Below are 26,544 nucleotides of genomic sequence, written 5' to 3' on the forward strand. Positions count from 1 at the left end.
ACCGCTCTCGGCGGCGCGGTGGGGTTCAGGGAATCCCCCGTCTGGGCCGGCATCCCCTGCTCATCCCTCTGCTATTTCTTGGGATCCATCAAACGTCGAGTGGTTGAGGCAGGTATCGCCCACGACAGCCATGGCGCTGGCTGTGCTCCGAGTAACGTAACGGGCGGCATGGAGCAGTGATGGAGGCCTTGCAGTAGCCCATAAAATGAGAAAATACCATTTTGTTAAGCTATATGAGGAGTTTTGTCACTTGGGAATCCTTCCTAAGCAAGTAAAACACAACTATTAGAAACCCTAAGGGAGGGAGAGACTTTCAAGTTTGATACTATTTTTGCAGCCAGTTTTTAAGTATGACTCAGCCAACGAAGGTGTAGCAAATGTGTTGTCTGATGAGATGATTAAGACAATTGTTTTTTTAAACACCCGTATCAGCTAGTGCCAGTGTTGAGTGGAGGCAAGGGCTCAACTGCACCTGCAAGACTTCTGAAGTGCTCTACATTTGTATCTACGGCAACAAAACGTAACCACATCTTTAAACAAATGCTAGTAGGAATTTTAGACTTCAGCTACTGAACTACTGCAGGTTGGGTGCAGTTTTAGGAGCTAACGTGAATTGCACTGGTGCTTACGTCAAGAAGAGATTCCCGAGGCAGCAATGCTTTCACGTTTCTTCTGAACAATAAAAGCACGATCTGTGAATCTGTTGCCTGTGGCAGCAGAGAGAACACAGAACAGACCACACAGCACTAACTTGCTGGAACTACCGCTATAAACTGTTTGACAAACTCCCAGTTTTTCTTTTGAAACAAGGTTATCACAGAAGATTGTTTGAAAATGCTTTAGAAGGCCACTCAGGAGAACAAGTCTCAGGTCTGCTACTTCTCTATTCCAGCTATATTTGCCACGTAGTAGAGGTAAGTTACATAAATTCCCACTGGGATCAAGTCACCTTCATTCATCTTCGTACAAATTTGGCTTCTAAGATCCAGCTAACTACAAATGTCTAACAACTCTTACTCCATACTTAGGCTTAAAGACCTGAATAATGCTGTGGTGGGTTCGGTAGCTCACCTCTGGGATTTGCCCCAGCCAGTGCTTCACATAACTGCCCCAGAACATTATTCTGACAGAATTAGATGAAGTGTTCTGTCAGACGTTAATAGGAACAATGTGCGTTGCCCTCAGCGCCTGTGACTCAAAGGGAAAGCCCACGTAGGGCAGCTGATGAATTATATTTATATTCACAAATTAGTTTGTGATATAGAATACTGTAAAAACTCTACCCTTTCCTCTGCAGTCTTGCAGTAGCACAATCCATCTCATCATCCAAGATTTAGCTTCTCTCCAAAATCAAGGTCATAGGTAAGTGTTTCACATGACTTAGATGAAACAAAATTTTAGCCAAAGTGGTAAAATGCCTCCTTAAGGTTAAACTGAACATTAGCTATGATTATGTCAGGCTTTTATTCTGCCATTGATACTTGTTGACTACAGAGGAGCTGACGTTTTCCAGCTAACACTCAGCTGACAGCAAGCTCTTGCCCAGCCCTCCGCATTGGAGTCCCTCTTCAAGACACCAAGACTTCAACTGCCAACAGCCTTCATAGGTTTCAGAAAGTAGGAAAACTCCTTCCTTAGGAATCGGCTGTTGTTGTTTCAGTGCCCTGTTTTGTAAACATTTGTAGGTGTATGCACTGGAATTCCAAAAATCCTCTTTGGAGCATTAGTCACTGCCTTCGAGCCAGCTGTTTGCCCTTTCAACACTACGAAACCGGTCCCACAGAGTTCAGCCAATTATCGCCTTTAGCTTAACCTGAGTGTTTCTCTGGGGCCCTGTATTAATTTACTGAAATCCATATTCATGAAAGCTGCATTTTCTTTGCTATGGGTGGAATTCCTAGCAAAGCAAGCTACCATCACACTCTCACATTTGCTTCTTAAATCCCTACTGCTCTTCTGCTCGTTTCTTACCCTCACATCTGACCAGTCTGCTCATGACCCTCGCACAGTACCTTAGAGTACAATTAGAAGAGGTTTCGCTGGCTGGGTGGGAGGGGTGCCCCATGCTGGATGCATACAGGGCTCCGGCACAGCTCTAGGAATGCAAACAACTCACTGCTTAGTTTATGAAGCTGGACCATCTGATAAAAACTTGATGTACTTTAGGATGGAATTCACTCTCTTTCCACTCAGTGCTCTACTCCAGGAAATTAAAGTTTTAGTGGTGGCACATAACATCCCCACCAGACTGTTCCCAGACTGGTATGTGGCAACAGCGACGTCTCCTGTGACCTGTCCACAAGACTCGACCCAATCACAGTCTACAGTAGAGGCAGTCACCGAGTGCCTTACCCTCCTGTTCAAAGTGGCAGCTTGCATTCAGAGTAATGAGGTAAAGGTCCTAGCAAATTTGAGGTAAAGTTCAAATAACTGGGCTGGAAGAAATATACCTAGTTTACCCCCCAAACCACAAAAGCAAGCAGCCGCACTTGTCTTTCAAGCAGAGTTTACAAGCATATACACCCAAGAGGACTCTAAAAGTGGTGTTAAAGCACTACAAAACTGCATTATTTTATTCCAAGTTTTTCCCCACACCTCTGTAGGGTTATTTTGTGCATCCATTTGATTAAATAATCAATTGCAGCGCCTTAGCATAAAGCCAGGTGAAGTCAGTCACATTGCCTCCTCCCGCTGCCCACTGCTGAGCGCTCTCAGGAACAGAGGATGCAGCTGCCTTTGGTAAAGAAGGGCCAGCAAATTTCCTCAACTTTAACTGTGTCATAGCCCTGTGCTCTAATTGTTACTGCACTAAAATATGCTCTTTTATTATCAAGAATGACAGTGAGGATACCAATGGGAGTGTACACACTCTTGCACCTGAGCTGCTAATCCCGGCAGAGACAATTAGCTATTTGTGTAACGCCGAGGAGTGCTCAAGTCCAGAAGATTTTCTGAGAATTTATTTAAGTCCTTCACAGCCTGCCCTGGATTCAGGTACACCGCATATAGTTTAAGAGATAAACATAAAATTTAGTAACAGAACTAGAATTTTTGGCTCCTAACACTGAATTTTGAGTTACAGAAGTTTGTTACAGTGCTGCTGTAGTGACAGAGGAAAGCAGGACTCACCCACTGATAGGGGTCATCTTCCCTATTAAAAGATATCTGAACAGGAAACAACTGGGCAGCCACTGGGATTACAAACTGGGGCATCAAGAAGATAGCAACTATACTCTGTGCACTGTCTTGTCAAGGCCTTTACGAAATGCAGTTTTTATTTTTTAGTTAAGCCCGAGGTCTAGTTTAATAACTTCAACAAAACGCATTATGGAGTATTAAGGAATTTACAGGTTAAGTAAATTAATTCAACTAGTTACATGAATGTGATCTCAACTGACTAGTTTCCTCTCCCCCTCTCTTGTTCGCAGAAACGGTATGGCCTGTTCCCTCTCATTTCTCTGCATGATGCAGGCCGTATCCAGTGCCCCTCTTTGCAGCTGGACTCATTTGTGTTTAACATCAATCTACCCATTAACGAATAGATGCACTCATTCCCAGTATGCTTCCACTACAGTCCTTAAAAGAAGCAGCAGAGCAGCCAGCAACTCACGAGCTACAAAGCCCAGGGAATCACGGTGTAGCCATCAGTGTCCCTTGGAAGCAATGTTACTCACAAACTTGAATAAAGATGACTTAGGTTGACAAAAGACAGTCTTTAATTTTATAAATGTTCACCCAACTGACAAATCCAAACAGCTGTTCAAAGTTCTTTCAAAGTTCAACCGTTTTCAATGAAAGCACAAAAAACACTTCCACAGTTTCATCTTGAAACAGTTGCAAGTTTCACATAAACAAAAGCAGGCTTGGTTAATACAAATAACTATGAAATAAGTATTAAGTACTGATCATTAAGTAGCAATGAAATGATTAAAGATACAGTAAGTTTCCTTCTACGGTATGACCATCCTTCAAGGCACTAGAATACATCCACAGTTTTGACAAGGCGACTGATAACCAGCAGTCGCCACCAGCACTCCGGTGTGTTTTTGGTTCATGTTTTAAAAAGAATCTGCAGCAAATCAGTGAGGGAATGTCTCTTGCAAGGCATCTCCTTGTAACGTCTAACAACTAGAAATAAGTCTAACCGTGACATTAAAAAGATTATTTCCATAATACATGCACTTTAAATAACTAACGTTCTGCTTCTTACTCTTTTGGAATTTCTGCTAATACCATCTGTATTAGCAGCACTTAGGCTTCCTATGCAAGTTTCTGCAGTAATTAATTCCTTCCATCCAAGATTTAGAAAACCGTTGTCGAGACACAGATCATTAAACTTCTTCTGAATGGCTAAAAAATGACTTTCTCCGTGATGCACAAGTCACAACTCTACAGTTTTGCCATATCGTCAAAAGAAGCTTTTCACTGTTAGGTCTGTTAGTTTTCCCACCAGGAGAGGAACCTTTAGTAAGTTCGAGGGTTTCCGTTACAGAGCAGTGCTTTCTGTATCGTTGTCAATATCGAGCATGAGATGGTTGTGCAGTTCTTTGCTCGCTGGCTCTGCAAGAAGCTCAGAAGGAGGGTTTTGAAGTGGTTCTTGAATACTGGAATTAGAGTCTGCACAAAAAATGGAATAGCAAGTTTAGCAGTCTGGACAGTGACATCTCATTCACTAGTGTATTTCTGGTGCGTTTCCTTAGAAAGAAAAGGGGAAGGAAAGATCAACAAAGACTTTTCAAACAGAGGGCTGGCACACATGTGCACGTGCACACGTGGACACAAAAAGGCTAAGCCAAACTAAAAAGCTTATGTTTGAATTGCTTCTCCTATACACCTTTTTTTAATCGTGTACATAATAAAGAAAAACATTTCTCTCTGAAGAATGGAAGACAGCAAGTACGATTTAGTATCTGATTCCTCAAGGCCCCTTATGAGTGATACTTTACTCCAGACACTCACATCAACACAGAACGGCCACTCAGCAAAAAAATTTGGCACCTAAATCATCTGCCAGGTAACCACCACCTGCGACTCTCAGAAGCAAAAGGAACATGTATGGTGTCAAAAGGAGGCAGAAATTTAAACCAAATGCAGATCAAATCCCTTTCCTGTGTATAACAGGGAAGATCGTGTTCTTTGCCCTCTTCCAAGGTGGGGGGTGGCGGGGGGGAAGTGTAGGATTTTGTTCAAGCCAAGATATCCAAGAAAGCCCTGAAAAAGTTGCATTTCTGGTGACTGACTGCACTGGGAAGTAGAAGACCGGAAAAATCCGTAACAGTTCAAAAAACATAATTGAAAATATTAAGTCAGTATTTTGGAAAGCTAAATTATAATATGCCATGACATCACTTACTGCAACACAGCAGCAGATCAAAGTAGAAAATCATTTAGGTCACTTAAATCAATAAAGAATCCAAATAAATGCCTTGCTTTTAAGCATAAGTTCCATAGACAGGCATCCTATGAAGACTTGGACTCATATCTTGAGCTTGAAGTCTTAAATTTAGCCCACGAGTTACTTCATAAATGTTCAAGTCGAACGTTTCTGAGGGAAGTGACATGGAAGAGGCAAAAGCAGACACAGAGCGAAGGCCGAGTGCAGCCTCCCCTGCTTCTCTCTCGGCCCGTCGCTGGAGCGCCAGCCGGCGTCGCGCAATTTGCGGTAATTTCGTATTGAGCGATACTGTTAACGTAGTGGAACTCCATCATCTTGTGGCCTGGCACCAATGCCAGGCTTGTCTTGCGCAGGACAGTTAAACGTTCTCACCCCTGCTGCAGCAACTTTCCCGAAAACGTGGTTCCAGGAGTAGTGTTTTCTTGTGAGGTGTGAACTACCCATTTTCTCCCAAGTCTCGTATCAAAGTCTTGGGGAATACCACATTCTGCTGAGACAGTGGTAAATGAAATCATCGAGAAGGCACAGAACAAACCATCAGTACTGTCATGGCTTGTTAAACACCATCATCTGGGGGAATCTTTTAAATAGATTTCTCCCCCCAGCCCTCATTTGTCATTTTGAAAGTCAGTGTGCTGTTCAGTGGGCCATAGCCAGTGACCGGTGCCTTGTGGCACCTACCAGACCATCACTGTTCAACAGACCTTGGATAGCAATGAAGAAGTCATTACCTGGGGCTATTTTAAAACCAAACCTTTTCACTTAGCCTCACATTCATGTGTTTAAAATAAGTCCCCGATCCATGAAACCAAGTTTCATAACATCAGCAGCTCTCCTTTATCCCCACTATACTGTATAACTGCTGGTTCTACAACAGATAAAAATGTAAGTACTTTTAAAGTAAGTTGATTTAAACTTTAGATTTTTTTTTTTTTCCAGTCATTTTTACTATTGTTAACAGAAGCAAAACTACCCAGAAGAATAAGTCGCAATCGTGTGAGTTCCCAAATTCTTCTTGCATTTTTCCTTACTCAAAATGTTCCACACTGAGCTTGGCCACAGAAGAGATGAGCGCAGAACCAAGGAGCAGAGGTGCTGCACTTGCCCTAGTACCTAACAGCGCCTACTGTACTGCTCAACTTTTATTTAAGGTACGGTTCAAAAGGTGTACTTAACTTCAGATGCAGGCATGGAAGTTCTCCCTACCACAACTGCATATTGAAGGATGAATTGGAAAAGGAGGTAACAAAGCGTGAGGTGACACAGGAAAGGAGTATTTGGTACAGCTACTTCAAATACAAAGTGAAACTCTGTATAACACACATGGATTTCTAGACAGGATTTTCTGTACGCGGAGGAAGTGCAATGTGAAACTGGCCAGTCAAAACATGAGCAACTTTACACATTCTAGTCTCCAGTACTTTTAGTACGTTAATGTCAGAGCGAGCATCAAACAGCCATTCTTTTCGCATGCCACGCTAACGACAATGCAAGCAAGCAGTGTTATTTGTGACAGGTTAGTAGTGGGCATTAGCACACACATGATTATGAATTAGCAACGTTTTTGGCCAATCATATGCCTTTTCCTTACCATCGAACTTTCCAATACAGTTCCTACTGAATGCAGGTCAAACATCTAGATTATTTAATAAAATTTTTGATTAGAATATTCTTTTCTAGGGCTTATTACTCTAATACCATAAATAGAATTTGAGGCATTACTAAAGTCCAGTACATGGACAATGGAATTCAACAGTATCCTGAAAACAATTCAGAATTCCTGTTCTGATATTATGAAGTTTGCTGGCAACTTAATTTTGGCTTCCATTACTCCCATCTGTCTTCCCTTGCTCCACTACTTAAGGTTAAAATTAAAAACATTGTGAATTAGATAAGTCAGTCTATAATAAGTGCTTACATGTGCACGTGTAAATGTTAGAGCAGATACTCTTATGTAATATGCAGTGGTGTTAATTCAGAACAAATATTAATCCTTTAAAAAAAGGATTGATCTGGAAAAGGTGGATGATCCTCTACTGGGTGTACTGCTGTAGGTAACCCCGAGTGGCACTTCAACTGTTTCCCAGGTGGGTTTGTTTTTGGGGTTTTTTGGGGGTTTTTTTTTGCAAAACATACTGGATTTTCCAAGTTCCTTCATCAGTTTTGCTAGAGAATCCTTCATCACCAGCTTTTACTGGCTTTCCTGCACAGCAACTTTCATGCTATTGTTTATGGTACACAACTTACATGGCCAATTCGCTACGGTTTGCACTTGAAAGGAACATTACTAAGTCTCTCCAGTTTTAACACTGTTTCATTTCCACACTGTTGATGTCAGTATTTTTTTATATTTACCCAGGCTACAGTTGTGTACTCGTTACGCCTGTGACTTAGCTGAAGAGGAGTCAGCACCAGGTTGTAATTCACAGTCCATATGCAGCCTCAGTTGTGCCAATCTTTCCCCTACGGCAGATGCTTCGTTTGTGTAACCTGAACTCCCCCACTGATGAAGCAGCCCCCAACATACCAGCTGGGTATTATTGAAAAGATAATTATTTCTCCAGTTACATTGGGGGTAAAACAAATCCTGCTTGTCTGCTATCATTAAAGCAATTTCCTCAGAAACAGAAAAATTCCCAGATGAAAACAAACATGGTCAACCTACGAAACAGGATTTAGAAATTAAGGTTAATTCTTTCCTTGAAGTTTGACTGATCAGCACAGCTCCCATTCTTAACTTATCTGTAAGTGCTGCAAAGATCCAGACCCCAGCCTCAATTTTGAATTATTTGAAGTAAATTGCTCTTGTCTTTTAAAGATACTGACAAAAAGAAGTGCAATAAGGAAAAGTCTGTTATTTTAAAAAGCAAAGTTTAGTTGCTTAAGCAGCTCATTTACTGCTAGTCTCTCAAATTCAAGAAAACTGTACTTCCAACTTAATTTCTCAATTCAATACTAATTTCAGTATCCTTCCTATAAGCAGTCAAATCTTGAGATAATTCAGGAATGCAGCCTCATTGTTTTCAGCCTGTCATGCAGTTGTTACCTTAAAAAGGTAGCATCTCTAACCCATCACACACGGATAGTAAGATTATTAATGTGTCGTGTGGCAGCTGCAATTGAACAGACTAGTACTATTAGCGAGGCTGGAGCTGACAGAATGCAAATGCAAACATGCCAGAATGCAGATGCTGCTGGTGCTTTTCTGCAAAGGGGTTTAGTCACATGAACATGTGTTTTGCCAAATAAATTCCAAGTAGTTAAAAATAACTGAAAACCTAAAGTGAAAGCCATGTTAAAAGGCAACCACAGAACACTGAATTGTAGGAAAAAACATGAGCTTCAGTATTTGCCTGCACTGATAGGAACAAACCTGTTTAAGTGGGCCACTGCTTCACACTTGACTTGTGGACTAGTAGTTCTGGTGACTGTGTGAAGTGTTACTCACTTGATTATAGTTATTTTTACGATTTGTTTTAAGGAATAACTTAATGTTCACAGGACTGTTAAAATTAAGCAGCATAGGTCTTCAAACCTCTTACAAACAGAATGATGTGTAGTAATGAGGTAACACAGAGTTGACAGAGAGCACATATTCCAAAGCGCATATACAAAATAAAGCTACAAATAAAATATTGCTGTGCAGGAGCATTTTAGCTTATATTGCATGTTTCTGGTAAGTACAAACCTTATTCGCAGTAACCATCCCCACCTGTGAAGGCATCACGGGGTAAAGCTGTTAGGCAACAGAATTTTTACTTTGCATTCCAATACATTAGTCTTATTCTAGAGAAGCTGCAGTGTCATTGGAAAGTTTTAACCATTGTTAAATATAAGTTGATTTAAAAGCATTAGTCTCCTACATTCATTCTCTCTTCTTTCAGAATTTCCTAAAACAAGCAGAGACTCAGCAGGAGAACATTTCAAAATCTGCTATTTTTTACTGTCTTCAGCAGCTACTTTTTTCCTTCGCCAAGATTTAAATTAACATTATCCCTATCAAACTAGAAACTACAAGCTTCATGAAGTTCCTGTGAGAAGACAGCTTCTCTTTACTTCATGAATGTCTCAAAGACTTTGTTCTCAGAAGGTAAAACATTCACTGTTTTAGTATCTTGCCTATTAAAACATGTATTAGTGGCCACTTTTGACATTTTATTATCTTCTGTATGTGCTGAAATACACTATCCTTGGCTACATCTTCTCCTTCCACTAAATATTTGCTTTTTGGCAACAGATGTACAAACATAATTGAGACTGCCATGGTGCTGAGCCTGGAGAAAGCCCTAGAGAGATGGTTGCTATAACAGTGTTTTGCTTCCAAAACAGGAAAAAATAAAGCAAGCTAATCTACACTTCCCCCCCAAACCCTTCTGCCTCAGGAAAGAAAACCTTCACTGAGGAGGGTGCCCAAATCCTCATGCACAGAACAGGTGGGTGGGCATTTTAACTGGAAATAAGCAATTTAGTATTTTAGCTGTTATTTGTGCTTTTCAGTCCCACCTCACCCCCACTCCTCCCTCAATTACAGCTACAGGCATTATTTTCTTCATTTCCACTCCCTGAGGAGACACCAAACATGGAAGAATCCACTCACCTGTGACTATTTTGGAAGCTGTTTGCATGGGATTTGCAATAATACCATCTCCAGCCAGCTGAGAAGGAGGATGAGGCGGAGGGGGAACACTGGGTCTATTTCTGGGTTTTGGTACCGGCCGTGGCCTTGGCAGTGTACCACCCTGAGGTGGAGAGTGAGACTGGGAGGTTTCTTGAGTAGATGGCTGTGATGATGGGAAACTAGTATTATGTTTTCCTAGAGGGGGAGTATCAGGTGGCGTTGGAGTCTGCGGAGGAGTGTAACAGGGCTGCTCTGGTCCATGCTCACTGCTGGGTGCAGCAGGAGGAGATGCTTGGCTGTTTGATTTGGGCTGCAGTGGAGGAGTAGCCTGTGTTGGGGGCTGTGGTGGTGGATGGCTGGGAGCTTGTATTGGGGAAAGGCTGCTGGAATATCTCCGAGGTGCAGAAACCTGGGAAGCAGAGGTCTGGGTTGCTCCTTGGTTTGCATGTTGAGCAGGAGGAGAAGAACTTCTAGCAGGTGGTTTTGGAGACACAGAAGGTGGCTGAGCAGCTGGGGCAGAACTTTGGCTTCCTGGCTGCCCAGGCGGTGGGTTGGCTGGCTTGGGAGGGGCTGGCGCAGGCTTTTTAACAGCTGTTAAGAAAAGAGGTGAGATTTCATGGTTGTGTATCATGAAACCAAACTCCTGAAAGAAAGACATTAGTAGCACACAAGAATACGCAAGTCCATTATCAAAATGAAATGGTGCATTATCAAATAAAAGTGGTATCAATAGGAAGCTACAGAAATGCATACACAGGTTTACTAATCAATAGTCATTTGAGTGATTTCGTGAAACAGCGTTAGCAACATTACTACCAGCTTTCATGAAAGAGTCCAAAAGCCCAAAGACACATTTAGCTAGACCTTAGAAATGCAAGTGAATTAAACCGTTGTCTAGAATAAAGGAAGAGATACTGCTGAAGTTATTTTAGCAAGCATTTTTGTGGTACATAAAGAATTGGAACTTAGTGGCTTGAAAACCAAATGAAAAACACACCTCTCCTCATTGAATGGGGACTGGGACCTGCTGCATTCTGTGGCTGATTAACAGAAAGCTGATTAGTGCTACTTGTTGACTGGTTCTGGACAGTGCCCGCATGCCCGCCATTTCTCACAGGTGGAGGAGTAGCTGAAGATGTGTTGTCCTTAGATTTTGAGGTACTGAAAATTAAAAATCCTAAATTAGAAGATGATTGTAAAACACCTTGCCCAGATGAGCTGTACCCATTCAGGTTTGTCATGAACTGTGCTATAGTTCTGACCCTCAAATGCTTCAGAAAAACTTGTGTGCCAGCTGGTATTTACCGAGACTGAACAGTGCTACAACTCTTCAAACAAGTGGCTAGTAGGCTTTAGGCAAGCCTGTACAAACAAGTAATTACCAAAATTAATCCGGAATCCAAGTGGTTCTGCAGTGTCACAGTACCTGTTTGAATGCAATACTGATACCTAGGAGTACAGTCTCCATGCTAACACACCCTCGATGCATTTGCAGATCCTTTAAAAACAGACTCACAACATGAAAGTTCCTATAGAATTACTTCTCCAATGTCCTCATTCAAATATACCCTTGTAACCGTCAGCCTTTTCAAAGTGTCCTGTCATCCAATTCACTGGCAGTTATCTGGTAGATCGAGCTACTACAGAACAAGTGATGGCAATCTGTGAAGCTCCACCAGAAGAAAACCCAAAGGACACGAACCAACTCACTACGTATAATATATGGGCGAGGCAGATGTAGCCCTCCCTGCTGAAGTCCCTGAAGCTTTTGGAAGCCCTTGGGAGGGCCCAGGGACTGCAAGAGCTGGGCTGGAGAGAGCAGAGGTCATTGGCAGAGTCTTCTCTCCACCCCACCTGGAATTAAGCTTTTACCTTGCTAGGAGACCAGAACTTGTCTTGAGGGAGCAACCCCTGCAAAAGCTTTGAGATTCCGATCAGGACAACTCAGCTCCTCCTGACCTTTGGCTATGAAGACAAAAGAACTGGGGGGGAGAACCACAGCACTGGAGCATGTACCAGTCAAGGTCGTACTGGGCAGTGCCCCCTCCTCTTACCATGCACTTGCAGTCTCCACTCATCTCTCTATCTTTATAATCTCTTGCAGCATCTTACTCATCGCAAAAGGACTAAACACCTTTCAGTCACTTTTACAGGTACATTGCAATCCTAATTTCTCCAGATCCTGTTAAAAAATTGCAAACACTTGAATGCAGAGTTTGGGCAAATTTTAAATGCAGCTTTTTGACACTACCCTCAAGGTTTTGTTTTAGCTGCCTATGCCACAAAAGACATCTGTGGAGGAAATATTAGTCTGCAGGGGATTTCCAAATGAGAAGTTGTTTTTGCAAAAATGTCACCTGAGACCAAAAGCTATATGCAAAAGAGTCAATGCTGCATTGAACGCCACAGTGGTTTTACCCTAAGATGCTATGCAAGAGGTTGATGTCTGGAGAGCACCACAGGCCTTTACATGTGGTTTGTTATATCTCTGAGACCACAAAAAAATTGAAAGCAAAGTGCTGCTTTCATCATACATGAAAGGAAGAGTCAAGGCTACTGCCATTGTCTTGGAGTCCATGTACACTAATCCTGGGGATATGACTGCACAAAGTTTCAACAGTAATTAAGTAGCATGTATACATGCTTTCCCTAATGAAACTAATATTGAAGTATGGTAAATCGACTTCAGTTTTCTAGCAAGTCTGCTCATCACTAACACTTGATACAGACAAAAAGAGACATATCCAGATAACATGTATGAGAAACAAACAAGACCAACAGGTTTCTAGTATTGCCAATGGTAGGTTTTGTTCTTTCAGCAGCAAACTGATAGTCATACTGTGCGGACACCTGTAGAGTATAACTTGGAAAGGTCAACATGGGTAGAAGAAGTACAGTCTTTTTTAGTATTTTTCATAATCCTTTTTTTCCCCAAGAATCCTCTTATTTTGGATCATCAATTCTGGAACATACAAAACCATGTATGTTATTTTAGAAGATCAATTCTGGAACAATACGTGTGGCAAGAGAACTCCTGCATAGCGCTTCTGCCTACGCCTGAAAAAGTTTCACACATGACAATGTGCATTCCAGTTAGAAGAGGTGCCTTGTGAAGCAGATACTAGTTGACACCATCAGTTTGCTGCTGAAGCAGCCTGCTAAGCCACTGCCAGCAGAAGCTGTGCCTCTTACCTGACATCCTCATTTCCTTGACTTTGTAATTGTTCTGCTGTGCCAGCAGAGAGAGCAAAACCAGCACCCACTGGGCTTGTTTCAGCCACAGAAGCTTGTGAGTGCTGCTCCGCTCCAGACTGAGCCAGCACGCCAGCCTCCGTGGGTGGAAGTGGTGGCTGGAAAGCTGGGGATGTGTGCTTTCTATTTATAGTGCCACATCTCCGAGGATTCGCTTGGAAGTCCATAACCTTGACACCAAAGCTACAGAAAGAAGAGAGAGTAAACACACCACGCCAGCCAACACCAGGTAATTAAAGCAACAGGACAACTGGATGTTATAACCCACAAAGACAAATGCAACCCCTGTTGCTTAGCATGCAAAGCAGCAACAAGGAAAGCTTCAACTTTCTGCATATAACACCATTAATGTTAAGACATGCAACACTATTTGGCTTATCCATACAGAGAGAGAAGCTAAACGTAAGTGGAACAAACTACTCAATTACATTTGAAGACAGACATTGATGACAATGAGGTCAAACCACTCAGTAATTTTACATGTAAATACATACATTTCCTTACATACCAGAGTATCTCCTCACTAAATATATTTTGCCACATGAATTTTGTTTCTATTACACACTAAGTTGCAGAAGAGATTTCAAGACAGACAAAAACCCCCACTGGATATACACTATAATTTGCATTTAAAGGACAACTATGGATAAACGGACTAAAATTTGAACAGTTTTTAGAATGCATACAGCACATTCATTCTAGAATTTAATTTTATTCTTGTTGTGTTAAAGACAGTGAATCTTGAATTGATTTTCTTCGTCCTCTCTCAGTGCTGATAAATTTGCACATGGCTAGCCATAGTCCAAGAAACAATTTAACATTTGCCTAAACAGCTAAAAACAAAACAGCACATCACTTGAATATTTATGATATGAGTGATAATAAATGAATGTTACACTACATGTTATATGGGAAAACAGCACATTTTATTTTTATTTTTTAGCATTCTATTGTTTGCTGTGGTATACTGTACCATCATCAACTCAGAAGTCTTATCATGAAGGCACCAGGTAACACCACCTCAGCTTATGGGCTTTGAAAAAGAAGCCATGGAATATCAGAAGTTAGATACTGATAGATGCTACTATATACACTTCTGTTTTAGTGGATTTTAGACCCCCCAAATCTGTAATAGGAAAATGGTAACTGGAAGCAGTAATTATCTGCTTGTTTTTTATCATGCATAGCGTATAACTGGAAGCAAAGACCAATACATTACCTTTGAACCTTCCTCAGGCTGCAATAACATGGGGGGGAAATAAATCACTATTGTTACCTATGGTATTTCCATTAAATTCTCCTCCCAAGACCAATAAAAGTGTGTCCGAATACAGCCGCCTCAGTAGTCCAGTTCTTGGGATTGGGCTAATAATTGAAAGTTAACCTGAGAATGCAACATACCTTTCCTTCTTCAATAAATCCCCTTCCATTACAGTCATGCTCACAGGCCTCTTCCGTTCCAGTGTCCCAGATTCATATTCATTCCCAGTGTGTGACAAGTGATTTGAATTAAATGCCCCAGACACATTAAAATCTTGATCTGAGAGACAGACAGAATGCATCCTAAGACATACATATACAAATGGTGCCTCACTGCAAAAAGCTATTGTAGGTTTACCTGCATAGGGTTATCACAAACACAAAATTCTTTTAACTATGGCAAGAATTTACCTCCAGGGAAGAACCAGTCTGCATGCTGAATAATTGGCTCAATAACTGCTACCACATGGACTGAAGTTGCTGCTGCCATTTCAGCAAGGGATCTGCAGAAGAAATTTGCAGAACACTTATACAGAGTTCTATCAAAGTAAGAAAAAAAAAATCATATTACCTAAATGACAAATTATGCCAAGCATGACGTATCAAGACTCCCGAGTACCACATAAGGAGCAACTTCACACTTTGATGAAATCTAGACTATTCAGTAACACCCACGGCACTTGAAACACTCCTAAGAGGCGGCACACCTAAAAGGATCTGGAGGCACAGGTGGAAAGGACACTGGAAATACTTTTTTTAGGCAAATAGTCTGTTGCTGTGAATAGTTTACATGAATCTGACAAAAAATTCTGCAGCTTCATGGAAGTTCTGTTTTGTAGCTTTCCTGAAACAACTTACCCTTCATTCTTCGCCCATAACAAGTTGGGGCCCAAGACTATTGCGACATTGCTGGGTGTCATTTTATTAACATCGCTGTTCTGTGCAAGCTTTGCTAAAAATTTGATTAAATACCTACAAAAAGGAAAGAAATAATTAAACAGCAGGAACTAAGAGCATTTCTTGTTGAAAGCAACTAAGTAGAAATTCAACAACCACAAAGACAGTTCCCAACAAAACAAAAATAAGCCTTCTTGCTTGGTAGCTGGCTACTAAGTTTCTACTCATGAATCATAAAAGTTGAACTGGGTAGAAAAGAAAGCATTTCCCACCTTAGGAAAATGGAACTACAGAAGTACTATTCAGAAAAAAACGTTTAGATGGACAATGCCTACTGGACAGCTATTTTCATGGCCTGTAAATGGAACTTCCACACTTCTAGGAGTCACCAGAGTTAATTTTGTTCCTATTCATTCCCAAAAGGCAAAACTAAAAGTGAAAGTTACATGTGTAAGATACACCCAGGTGATTTCTAAGACTGGAAAAATACAATGAAGAGCACAGCTGGTGAAAAGTCAGGCACTATTGCCAACAGCATGACCCTTAAGTAGAAGGGTTCTATGCATCACTATTTCGTTACAACCAATAGTGAATTAATTTGACTGAAAAAGTCTACCACCACCAATGCACACCAACTACTTGATAAAACAGGATGTCCTTTTACAAACCTAACTGAATTTGGCCCAGAAAAAAACCCAACCTGGATTAGAGTTTTGGTTAATCAGCTTTGAAATGTAGTACTCTAGCATCAAAGCGTCTGTACTCCAAGTCAACAGTTCACACACACCTGAAGTTAGCATGATAATGCTTAGGTAATCTGTTACAAATTCTCCATAACTCTTGTAGCTTCTTGTCCTGGTCCTGAATACTGAAAAGAAAAAAGTTTCCATTACATCCTACTTTCAGATCAGAAAATTGTTGTTTCTGCAGTGAACAAAGAGATGACTGCATGACCTTCCATTTATGCCAAATAAACGAGCTGGTTTGTATTCAGTAATTCCGTAACCTACTAGTCAGATCTCTGCATTATCTCTACCTACAATGAAAGAAAACTACTTAAGCATCAATATTATGCAGCCAATAGTCTGAAGCAGCCCTTATGATTAAATGTAAAATAGATATTTCACCACATTTTTGTGCAATTAATATTAAGCTACCAAGTTTAAGATAATTTGTTGCACAATCTACCTGTTAGGGCAGAAATGAGAAAGTAAACTGTGAGAGTTTGGTCTTTTCTTATGAGTTTATATATGAAGAACCAAATTTGATAAAAATATGTAGAATTTTTTCCTATCTAACTATTTTTGGTATGCTTACTTTGCAGCTTGTGTCCATTCTTCATACAGACTGTAGGTCATTAAAGGTTCTGGCAACTCTCGCAAATAGGATTTCAAGGCACCTGCAATGCAGACCAGAAACAGACAAGCTGCTTAGCCAATGCTTTCAATCTTCATTTAAAATTCTGTCCTCTATGAAATAGGACCCAAGTTCCACTGAAACAGTGCGAAGACCTGACACATCCACAGTATATCTGCTCAACACGTAACACAAAAGGTCTTCCAATAATTACTGTAATTTGACAGAAATGTGTACTATAAAACTATGAATCATCTCTCCATAAAAAAGACCTAGTCCTTATTAAAGGTCTACATATGGCTCTAATCTCCCTTGATCATGTTAACACCCTTGTCATGAAAGGAAATATATTCGGATTACTATGATCACCTGAATTTTACACTCCGTCATGCTGACATGAATACATCCAGCGTGATGAGCTATACTTATCTGTGTTAAGCTACACAATGAAGCGAACTTTTAATTTGTTTTCATTCATAGTTTATCTGCACCTTACACTGCAGCAAGTCAACAGTTAGATGAACCACATAAAATTGCATTGTAACAATTTATACCTAGCTTTGATTCAGAACATTCACAATACCTGCAACAGCATGGGGATCAGAATAAAATTCATCAAGCTGGGAAGTTGAACAGTCCAAGGCAGCTTTCAGCTTTTTCAATTTAGAGGCTCCAGCAGCAATTCTGAATAAGCCCTACATAATAAAAATCAAAAGTTTTTGACTGGTAACAACACATTAGTACAAGCATGAAACGATAGAAGTTTTGTGACAGTCTCTTTCAGAACAGTTTGAAGTTTGGTGTCTTCACCTTACACTGTTATGACCTAGGTGGCTCTTAATATGTCACTGCCATCTGATAATGATTTAGTTACCACTCACACTTGGCCCATTCCTATTTTTTCATTCTAGGTGCATTCATCTCAAAGATACTTCAGATAGTACTCAAGGTTATTCTGTTGCAAAAGATTTATCATCTACACTAATGAACAAAATTACTTGAGCAACTTGTTAAAAAAGTACAGACACCAGTCCACCACGAGTTTCACTGAGCTCTTTTTTCCTGTTCTTCATAGCATGTGATGTGGTATTACCTACCTCCTCTCTCATTCCCGTTTCCAAAAGCATCATTACACAGGCTTCAATAGGGACTGCAATTTCACGACCACTGCGCTTGAGATGCTCTTCTAATGGAGTTCCAAAAGCTGGTTTTTCAGTCCATTTGTCTAGTTGGAGAGTATCAAAACACTGAGCAAAATATCTAACAAACACTTGAACTATGTCCCAGACAAGAAAAGAAGAAAGCCTCCAGTACAGCAAAGAAATTTTCAGAATACAGTAGGAGTTTTACAGCCCTTGATTGGTAAAGTCCCTTATATCATGGGTAAAGAGAAAATGAGCCTGCTCGTGTTCAAGAAAAAAAGCCAAACAACCAACACTTCTGCATCTTTCTGGATGGAATACCACATACAAATCCTTTGTGTAACTGGAAGTGCATGTCCCAGTAGGCCCCAGCACAAGTGCCACCACATGGCTCTAAGTCACATGAATTCTGATTTGCCAAGACACCAAAAAGCTTAGGTTTGCAAGAATCTTTGAGGAAAGATTTTGTCCAGATTGCATGACCTGGGTAGATCTTCGTTTTAACTGTATTTAAGGTAGATAAAAACTGAGCTGCTAACACAAAGTTTATTGCTGATTTAAGGAATCAGCAATTTAAAATGAATGTTAACAGCCCCAATGTCTTACATTAGAATTACCATATTAACAGCCCATCAGTGTAACGCTTGCACAAATTTTCAATTCAATTTCTCAACTGTTGCTTAACTCTGAAAGTCAAAATTGGCACAAGTTTCTCCAAATTGAATGTGACTTTCTTGTTTCCTATAATTTATTTTTTCACTCATTTCTGATGTTTTAATTGAAAAAATGCAGATGTAAAAGGTTATTGTTCATACAGATGCATTATTCCTTTTATGTGGAAAAAAGGTCAAGACAGACAAAGACTTTCAAAGAGTCCTCTGAAGACACAATGTGCTTCTGCGAAGGATTTAATTTACCCTTTTTGTTCACAAAACCACATCAACTATATCCCTCATAAGGCTCACTCATTAGACACCACGAGAGGCACATGTCATTTTCTCCAGTTCTGCAAGTTACAGCGAACATTAGGGAGAGAAATCTTCGTAACTGTTCAAAGTCACAGTCATTTACACTACAGCTAGAAACCCAACTGAAGTAACGCCCTACACTTAAGACACCGGACCACTTACACACCATGCCTTCCTAGGCCACCTTGTAGGAAGGCTAGTCTGTTCTGAGGTGTTTGTTATATCAAAAGTTTGTACAAAGCAGCTAAGCAACAACAAATTTAAAGCAGTCATATCCGTAAACAGAGAACCTTCCACACAGCCATAGTGCTGGATGCTGTGCAAGCATGATTTGTTTGCATTACCTTGTCTCCCATCAGATCTACAGAGTAGAGATACTCTATATCATCTTTCAGCAAGATGCTCATATTTCTGGATGCATTTAGTTTAATGGTTCATCATTTACAACTTGCATGTGGTCCACACCTGAAGATACTTGAGTCTTGCTCAGCTCAGATTATGTTTTTCTCAGACTCTGTTCAGCCTACTTCTTGTTCAAAGCAACTAGCAGATTAAGAAACAGTATAGCCAGTATTTAGGACAGCAATTTCAGCAACACACAGTGCACCTGCATACCAAACCATTAATGATACACCTTAACTCCTGTTGACAACAAAAAGCTTAGTAGCATTGGGAAGAGATGAAGCTGTTATTACTTGCTTTTCTTAACTGCTGATATTCAACACAATCTGAACACTCCATTAGCCAGCTGTAGTGCAGTGTGCACACTGGGATAAAGGATTGCACACAAGGAGGAAAAAGTAGTCAAGCTCCTTAGAATAAGGAGAGTTTTTCTGATAATCGTCCAGTAATCATTCAAGAAGCAAGGACCCTAAGAAATTCCTAAATCACAACGAAACTTTCTTTGGCCTAAAAAGCCAGGTGTGAATTAGCAAAGGTCACATGATACCAAGGAAAAAGTGCAAGCAAATATAAAAATCCTTCCTTTGCTCTCTTGGGTATCAGACAGATCCTTAATATTTTATTAGTGTGTTAAAATATGGCTGGAGAACTCCAGAAAACACAAAGATGGAATTATGCTTGGGAATGTAAAATTGTTAAAGTAGATCAAAATGGCCTTATTAAATAAGTCTGCATGCAAGAGAATCAAGATAAAGGAGAAGAATATTGTGCATAGGTGGCACAGGCAAGGAGAAGCATCAGCCAGAGCACAGGTTACTTTACCTTGATGGGCTTGAATTTCGGGTAGGACCTTTTCTATGACTGCTAATGCTTTTCTATGGTAATCTGCTTGTGCTTCTAATAACTGAGAACAGAAGCCACATTTTAAAAACAAAAAGAGCGTTAGCTTCTGATGAGCACATAATACAAGACTAGAAGGTTTAGCACACAAAGGTAATCTTTGAAAACGGAGTACCTATGCACATATGTGCTGCAAAGTCATATTGAAAAAAATACTCACCATAACAAAACATCTAGCATATTCCCCTTCTTTGGACACAAAGTTATACATGTCTGCTGCTAGCTGATCCTTTGAAAAAGAATGCAAAATAGTACATCAAATTTACAGGGGCATTTCAACTTACAAAGACAGAAATATGTATGTTGATTTTGCCTGCAGTAAGTTTGAACTATCAATTCAGGCAGTACAGGACACCAGCAATCCACTTACTCTATGTGCATTCTTCCAATACGCTTAACTTTAAGTAGGCAACTGCTTTGCTACATAAGCCAACAACTGCATTGTATGGTAACGCTCTTTACAGCCAATCCCTGTACACAAAGACAAGTACTACTGAAAGGTTTTTGGTCCTCAGCTCAACTGCAGCATAATGTAGTATTTGACAATTGAGAAGTGAGACTGAATGGGAACTGCTCAGAGCTGTAGTAGTCAGAGTGTTCCTTTTATGTCAGCAGCCTGAATTTCATCCAGGTAGCTCACACTACACAGCTACTCAGTGGCTTGAAGCACATGGACACCCTGAACATTTCAGCCAAGGCTAAGACACGGTTCCTTGTCTTTACTATCTCAGACTAAACCAGAAAATAACGTAAAATACCTGTCTTAAAAAAAATCCTCATTAAATTCAGAGTTCAGCTAGCATGAATATACCTTTAAGAAATACAGTCTACTAACAGCCACATAATCTGCGACTGCAGTAATCAGACAGCCAGTTCCACATGCAAGGCTTACAGAAGCAGTCATATTCTCATTGCTGCTGTTGCTAAAGAGAGGTATGTAAATGATAGAGACTCATCCTATACCTTGCATTGTTCTACTTTATTTCCAGCTTCATCCATCTCTTCCTTAAGAGATTCTATTTTTGAAGGATGCACTTGAAAATTTGTTCCTGAAGTCTTGTGGGCTTGGTTGTATCTGTGTAAGAAAAGCTTCAGTCATTTGGTGAAAACTAATATTAAACAAGAATATGCATTTATGGCTCTTCTGAAATTGGTTTCTTTTGACAGGAAACAAACCTGTCAGATTGTCAAATTGGTTTCTTTAGACAGGAAACATAGTTTCAGAGTTTTCCAATAGAACTAAGGAAGGTGTGCAAAACACACCACTTAGGACATGCTGGCATAATTCACAAACAGCTAAACAACTATAAAAATCCACAAGAAATCCTGCATTCTCCACAGTCTATAGCCTGGGTGTATAATATGTTAGAAGCACCAATCCCAGAAAATGCTACATAAATTATGACCACAGTTTAAGACCATTTAAAGGCATTTAAGGGTAACTTGAACAACCTAGCAATGCTGTAAGAGCATGTGGCATGATTACAAAATTAGACTCCTATTCCTTGTTCTAGTTGCCAACTTAAGTGAACTGGAAAGAAGATGAGTTTTCAGCATTTTTCCAATTATATATAGGCATGTAAGAGCTTCAAAGTCTTGATTCTGTTTGAATGTAGTAGTCATGAGTCCTTTTTTGAGTAACTTAAACGTAACTGTCTTTTTTCAGCAAAGTATCAACATGCATACAGTAGCATTTCAGAAGCAAGTACCAGCATCAAATCATATGCCGCATGATGCCAACAAGAAGTTAACACGAATAGAAAAGGACCTAGTAATTATAAATTATTTCTTACCTTCCTCTTGCAGAATCCCAGTCCAACACCAGCTTTGCAAGCTGTTTCCTCTGCTTCTGAATGTTTGGGATCTCTGTCTAAAACAAGAATTCAAGGCTTACATTTATTTTTAAATTTTGTATTGTAATAAAGTAGATTTTAGATTTTGTATCTACTTTCCACGGCTAATGCATGACCCCTTAAAACAGTTTCATTATTAGCAATGAGGTAAGCCCTTTTTGCTCCGTTTATACATAGATCCAGATTTACTTCTTCAGTCAGGCTAAAGTGACTTACCTCTGTTAGTAGACAGAGTGGATCTAAAACTTCTCTTTCAATCTGTACTTCATGCTGAGAGAGCTCCATCGCCAGTTTGTTCTCTGCATCACCACATGTATCTAGCATTTTCCTTTAAGAATTATAGGAAGTTGTGATGTGAATTACTACTGACTAAAAAGGAAAGATTCAAAACTAAACAGTCGTAGCCCTTCGCCATCTGCTACCCTTTTGGAAAGCTTTGTGTTGTATAAAGCAAGGCATTACTTAATGGCATAAAACCAAGATGCTCTCTGCCATCATGGGCAAATTTGGGATAGGCAAGGAGTGTTATTCAACCTTTGTCTTCTAAAATTCCTTAGCCATTACAACATTTTTGGAGGCTTTAAGTCATCTAGGTGATTATACTGGCCCTAAGGGCAGAGAAGTTAATATTCATTTCAAAGCTCATCCTTCCATCTCACCAGATGCAGGAAAATTGCTCAATGCAGTATTTAATTTCCTCCTAAGCCCCTTCAATGTGAAAAAGTCCTAACACCGTAATGCTAAGCAATCACGTATGCAGCAGTCTCGGGTTCCAAAACCCTGATTTGGCCTTTGTTTTAAGCTTGCTCTAAGGAAAAACCCTATTCTCTAAGATTTTTATCCCTGTTTAAATCTCCTGCAACAGCTCACAAAAATGCACACAAAGGTTTTTAAGGTCATTGTATACTGTCTCCATTAGAATTCCCATCAGCAACAAGGAAACACGTTTGCTCTAGGAATTCAACATATTTACATTCATTTGTTTCAGCCACTTCCCTGTAAGTTGCAAATATGCACTTTGCCAGGATAAGGAAATTAGCATTAATTTAAACTAGATGCCATTAATGCGAACTAGCATTATTTTAAGTCATTAATGCAAAACTGCAGAATGCAGTATTTACACTGTATTTTAAACTTTGAATGGAGATAATAATTTTACTAATCCAGAAGGAGAACAGCCATTTTCAAAAGCTTTTAAGATAGCAGAGGATCAGAATCCTCTGGAATGCAATTCAGAGCAAGCCTAAAACTTGCCCCCAGAATCACTCAAGAAGAGATGCTTGCTCACTTTTTCTCCGATTGGATTAGAGAAGGAATCTAGAAATATTAGTTTCATTAAATTGAAAACAGCCTTTATGTGCCCAAAGTCTCTAATTAGGGCCCTGCAGGCAATAAAATAACAGAGTGCAACTTCTAAAGCCAAATACTTACCCCAACAGAGTTTCATCACTTAGCTGGACAGATCCTTCTTGCATATTTTGAGCAAGAGCTGTTAGAGGAAGCTTTTTCTATGGAACAGAAGGAACAGTGCTTAGCTTAGTGCTATTCACCCTTTCCAGCTTTCCTAGTACATCCCCTCTAAGGTTTTTCTCTTCTTCCATATGGTTTCTATTATGCACATATGCAGCTCATTCTTTGACTTTAAGAAAATGCCAAGTCACAAAAAGTTTCAAGCCTCAAGACTCCTGTTCTCAGATACTTTGAAAAGCACTTTCTTCTCAGCCTTAGTTGGAATGACTGGCCCCAAATGTAATCTCAACTACTGTTCAAGTAAACAGCTTGAAACTTGAAATCTAAGCTACTAGCTTATCTGTCTCTCTGCAGAGCTTCATGTTGTATGCCCCTGTTTTCAGGAGGTCTCATTCAATAAAAGGAGAAAAAGTCGAATGTTAAATTATTTCTGGTTCTAACACTTTAAGAAAACCTACGTATGGCTTTGCTGAAGCGGGACAGAAATCAAACGTGTACAGAAAAACATTTACAGTTAATTGGAGATGACAGTACACAAAGGTAATTCTAAATATGAGTAACTTGATCAGAGTTGCAGAGTATCTTCTCTTCTTAGTCAGGTCTTACGAAAGCTCTAAGTACTCAGCACACTGCAGAAACAAGTGAGTGCTGATATTACTAAGGTACTCCAAGGTCACGTTACTGTATCTGGATGGGGATTACAGCTACCATTTTACCAAATAATGTCAACATGTGAGATGATTTTACAGAGTTGTTCTTCTCTTGGATAAATTGAGGCATAGCAGCTGATCAGCATTTAGAAGGCCAGACTATATTCAGACTAGTCTCAGAAGACAAGCCAAAGAGCAATTGTACTTACATGTCTCTTATCAGGATCTGTACCATGCTGGCCCTGAAAACATGCAATTAATCGCTTCTGTGCAATGTGGCAAACAGATCTCACAGTGTCAAGACGTCTCTCAATCTAGTCGGCAGGACGGGGAAGAAGAGAAAAAACAAAACAAAAAACAGAAGTTATTTTCCCAGCCTCAGCAGAAAAATCTTCCTCCTGTACCACACTTAGTTCTGGGTTGCATATTTCTGAAGTTCTACAGCTTACAAGAAGCTCAGATGCTTAGCAGAAGTGCTTGGAAAGAGATTTAAATTGTTTTTTTTTTCCTCAGTGGCACAGCAATTCAGTCAGAGCTCACAATGCTCACAAGATTGGAGAGTGAAGAGGGAGAAAAATGTTGCCCCTACTTTTTGTCTCAGCAAAAGAAAAATCAGGCTGATACTTGCTGTCTGAGATGAATGGCACATGCAGATATCCAAGACACTAATTCTCCCACAGGAGAAAACTGTGGGAAAGCTCTCATATTTTTTCACTGTGACCTTGTAAGTAGAAGGCTAAAGACATATCTGAGCACTCCTCTACACTAGACCAAACCTAGGTACTGCAAGCTTTCTATTGCGTTTCCTTCTCTGGACATTAAATACAAGGACACAGTTCTTACATGCTAAACAAAATAATATTTTCAGGGAGAGATTAATGGGATTGAAAAGGGATGTGATATGAAAAAAATAGGCATCAACGCACAAACAAGAGTTCTGTTCATCACAGTGTATTTGAAACACGGCTTAATAACTACTGTGAATATGACAAAGATACACATTAATAAATAGTTCTTTTAGAGGGCTTTTAAGCAAGGAATTTGGACTATTTTGTTTCAGAGACATCAAAAGCAAACAAAGTGATGAGCACTGGGACAGAACTGCTTATGGAACGGAGCTCTCTATGCACAGCACCAAAAGAATGCGGTTTATCTGCATTTTGATGACTCACCAAGAATAAAAGGAGGCCCTTTGGAATGGCTTCTATTTAAAAAGCAAGGAAAAAAAAAAAGTAGATTTCATCTGTAGAAATAATCTGAACAGACTCCAGTTTTTGATACAGCTCTAAAATCACTCCTATTACATTTTCAGGAGGGCAATAATTCTCCCCAGATTTCCTATCAATCATAAATACAGATTAGCTGACAGAGTAGTAATTTTAGTGCTAAGTTATTATGGCCTGCGTTAGCTTCTGTTAAGGGCACTGCACCCGGATTTAAAGCAGGAGATATACTGTTGGTTAGGCCAGAGGAGGCAGGCTGCTATGTTCTGAAATGCTATAAATTCTCATTTAGAATGTTATACATCCCGGTAAGAATGACATGATTTTTCCTCCCAACAGGTTTATTTGGCACTACTTCGATGGGATATGTGTATCCCTAAAGTAGTTACAACTGGTAGGATGTTATTAGGTCCCAACAGGAGCAGACAGTAAAAGCTACAGCTACTAAAAGGGACAGCAGATCCAACAGAAGAGGAGCCTTCCGGGGTGTGAGTTGGGAGAAGTTGCGAGGAAGGAGATACCAGTGGAGGAAGGCACAGGCAGACGGGGACTTGGTGAGGATCAGCGCAGAATCACTGCTGCTGGACGTGGGAGTACTGTCCTGAACCCACAAGCAAGTGCAGGACTGGGGTCCCCGTTTCCTTTCAGAAGAGGGGAGCAGCACTTCTGCCAAGCTGTGGCCTGGAGGAGCAGCCAAAGCTGGGCCTTGGGGCTGGGCCGCCCAGCAGCAGCCTTTGCAAGTCCAAAGGGAAGGTGAGAAAACTGGTATAGGAGGGCTGGGGAGTTGAAGGACCAGTGTACGAAGACTTGAAGTTTCACTGACTACCTGAGGCACTAAAGGGACTAAAAGCTCCTGACAGTCACAAGATGGATCCAAGTTAAGGTACTCAAGAAGCTTAGTAAAAATCTACTATGGTAGACTAAGGTGCAGAGAAACTGCCCAAGGAGGACTGCTCTGAAAGCACAGGGCATTGCCTTTTATCTACAGAGCATATATCAACAGGCTCAAAATTAAGTCCACTTCAAAAAAGTCCGAAGGAAGATATATGAAGAAGGTAGTGTTTGTGGTCTACTGTTGCAGCTAAGACAATTCATTTCTATTGTGTTATCTTCAAAATTAAATACCACCAACACATTCTAAACCATCCGCTATTTGTG

General features: G+C 40.2%; 2 protein-coding genes across 2 annotated transcripts in view; one reads left to right on the plus strand and one right to left on the minus strand.

The window, feature by feature from the left end:
- Positions 1–810: 810 nt before the first annotated feature.
- Positions 811–3,014, plus strand: LOC104615896 (chromosome unknown open reading frame, human C7orf62; the record flags this gene model as incomplete). The annotated part of the gene is made up of 3 exons (XM_010283113.1): positions 811–914; positions 2,207–2,392; positions 2,835–3,014. Coding segments are annotated over 3 exons (470 nt in total), but the record flags the coding sequence as incomplete, so codon positions are not given.
- A 1,380-nt stretch (positions 3,015–4,394) lies between these two features.
- Positions 4,395–26,544, minus strand: part of ARHGAP17 (Rho GTPase activating protein 17) — a 34,103-nt gene continuing 11,953 nt past the window's right edge. Inside the window, exons 5-22 of the mRNA XM_010283115.1 lie at positions 24,373–24,477; positions 23,475–23,551; positions 22,260–22,371; positions 21,984–22,060; positions 21,154–21,265; positions 20,351–20,419; positions 20,113–20,194; positions 17,876–18,003; positions 17,362–17,473; positions 16,740–16,821; positions 16,210–16,290; positions 15,384–15,497; positions 14,937–15,028; positions 14,667–14,805; positions 13,206–13,448; positions 11,011–11,174; positions 9,993–10,604; positions 4,395–4,617 (exon numbers count right to left, since the gene is read on the minus strand). Of these exons, the coding sequence (XP_010281417.1) occupies positions 4,487–4,617; positions 9,993–10,604; positions 11,011–11,174; positions 13,206–13,448; positions 14,667–14,805; positions 14,937–15,028; positions 15,384–15,497; positions 16,210–16,290; positions 16,740–16,821; positions 17,362–17,473; positions 17,876–18,003; positions 20,113–20,194; positions 20,351–20,419; positions 21,154–21,265; positions 21,984–22,060; positions 22,260–22,371; positions 23,475–23,551; positions 24,373–24,477 (2,532 nt within the window). The 3' untranslated portion in view covers positions 4,395–4,486. The remainder of the gene's footprint in view (positions 4,618–9,992; positions 10,605–11,010; positions 11,175–13,205; positions 13,449–14,666; positions 14,806–14,936; positions 15,029–15,383; positions 15,498–16,209; positions 16,291–16,739; positions 16,822–17,361; positions 17,474–17,875; positions 18,004–20,112; positions 20,195–20,350; positions 20,420–21,153; positions 21,266–21,983; positions 22,061–22,259; positions 22,372–23,474; positions 23,552–24,372; positions 24,478–26,544) is intronic.

This window comes from Phaethon lepturus, unplaced genomic scaffold, assembly GCF_000687285.1.
Source record: "Phaethon lepturus isolate BGI_N335 unplaced genomic scaffold, ASM68728v1 scaffold55472, whole genome shotgun sequence".
Lineage (NCBI taxonomy): Eukaryota > Metazoa > Chordata > Aves > Phaethontiformes > Phaethontidae > Phaethon > Phaethon lepturus.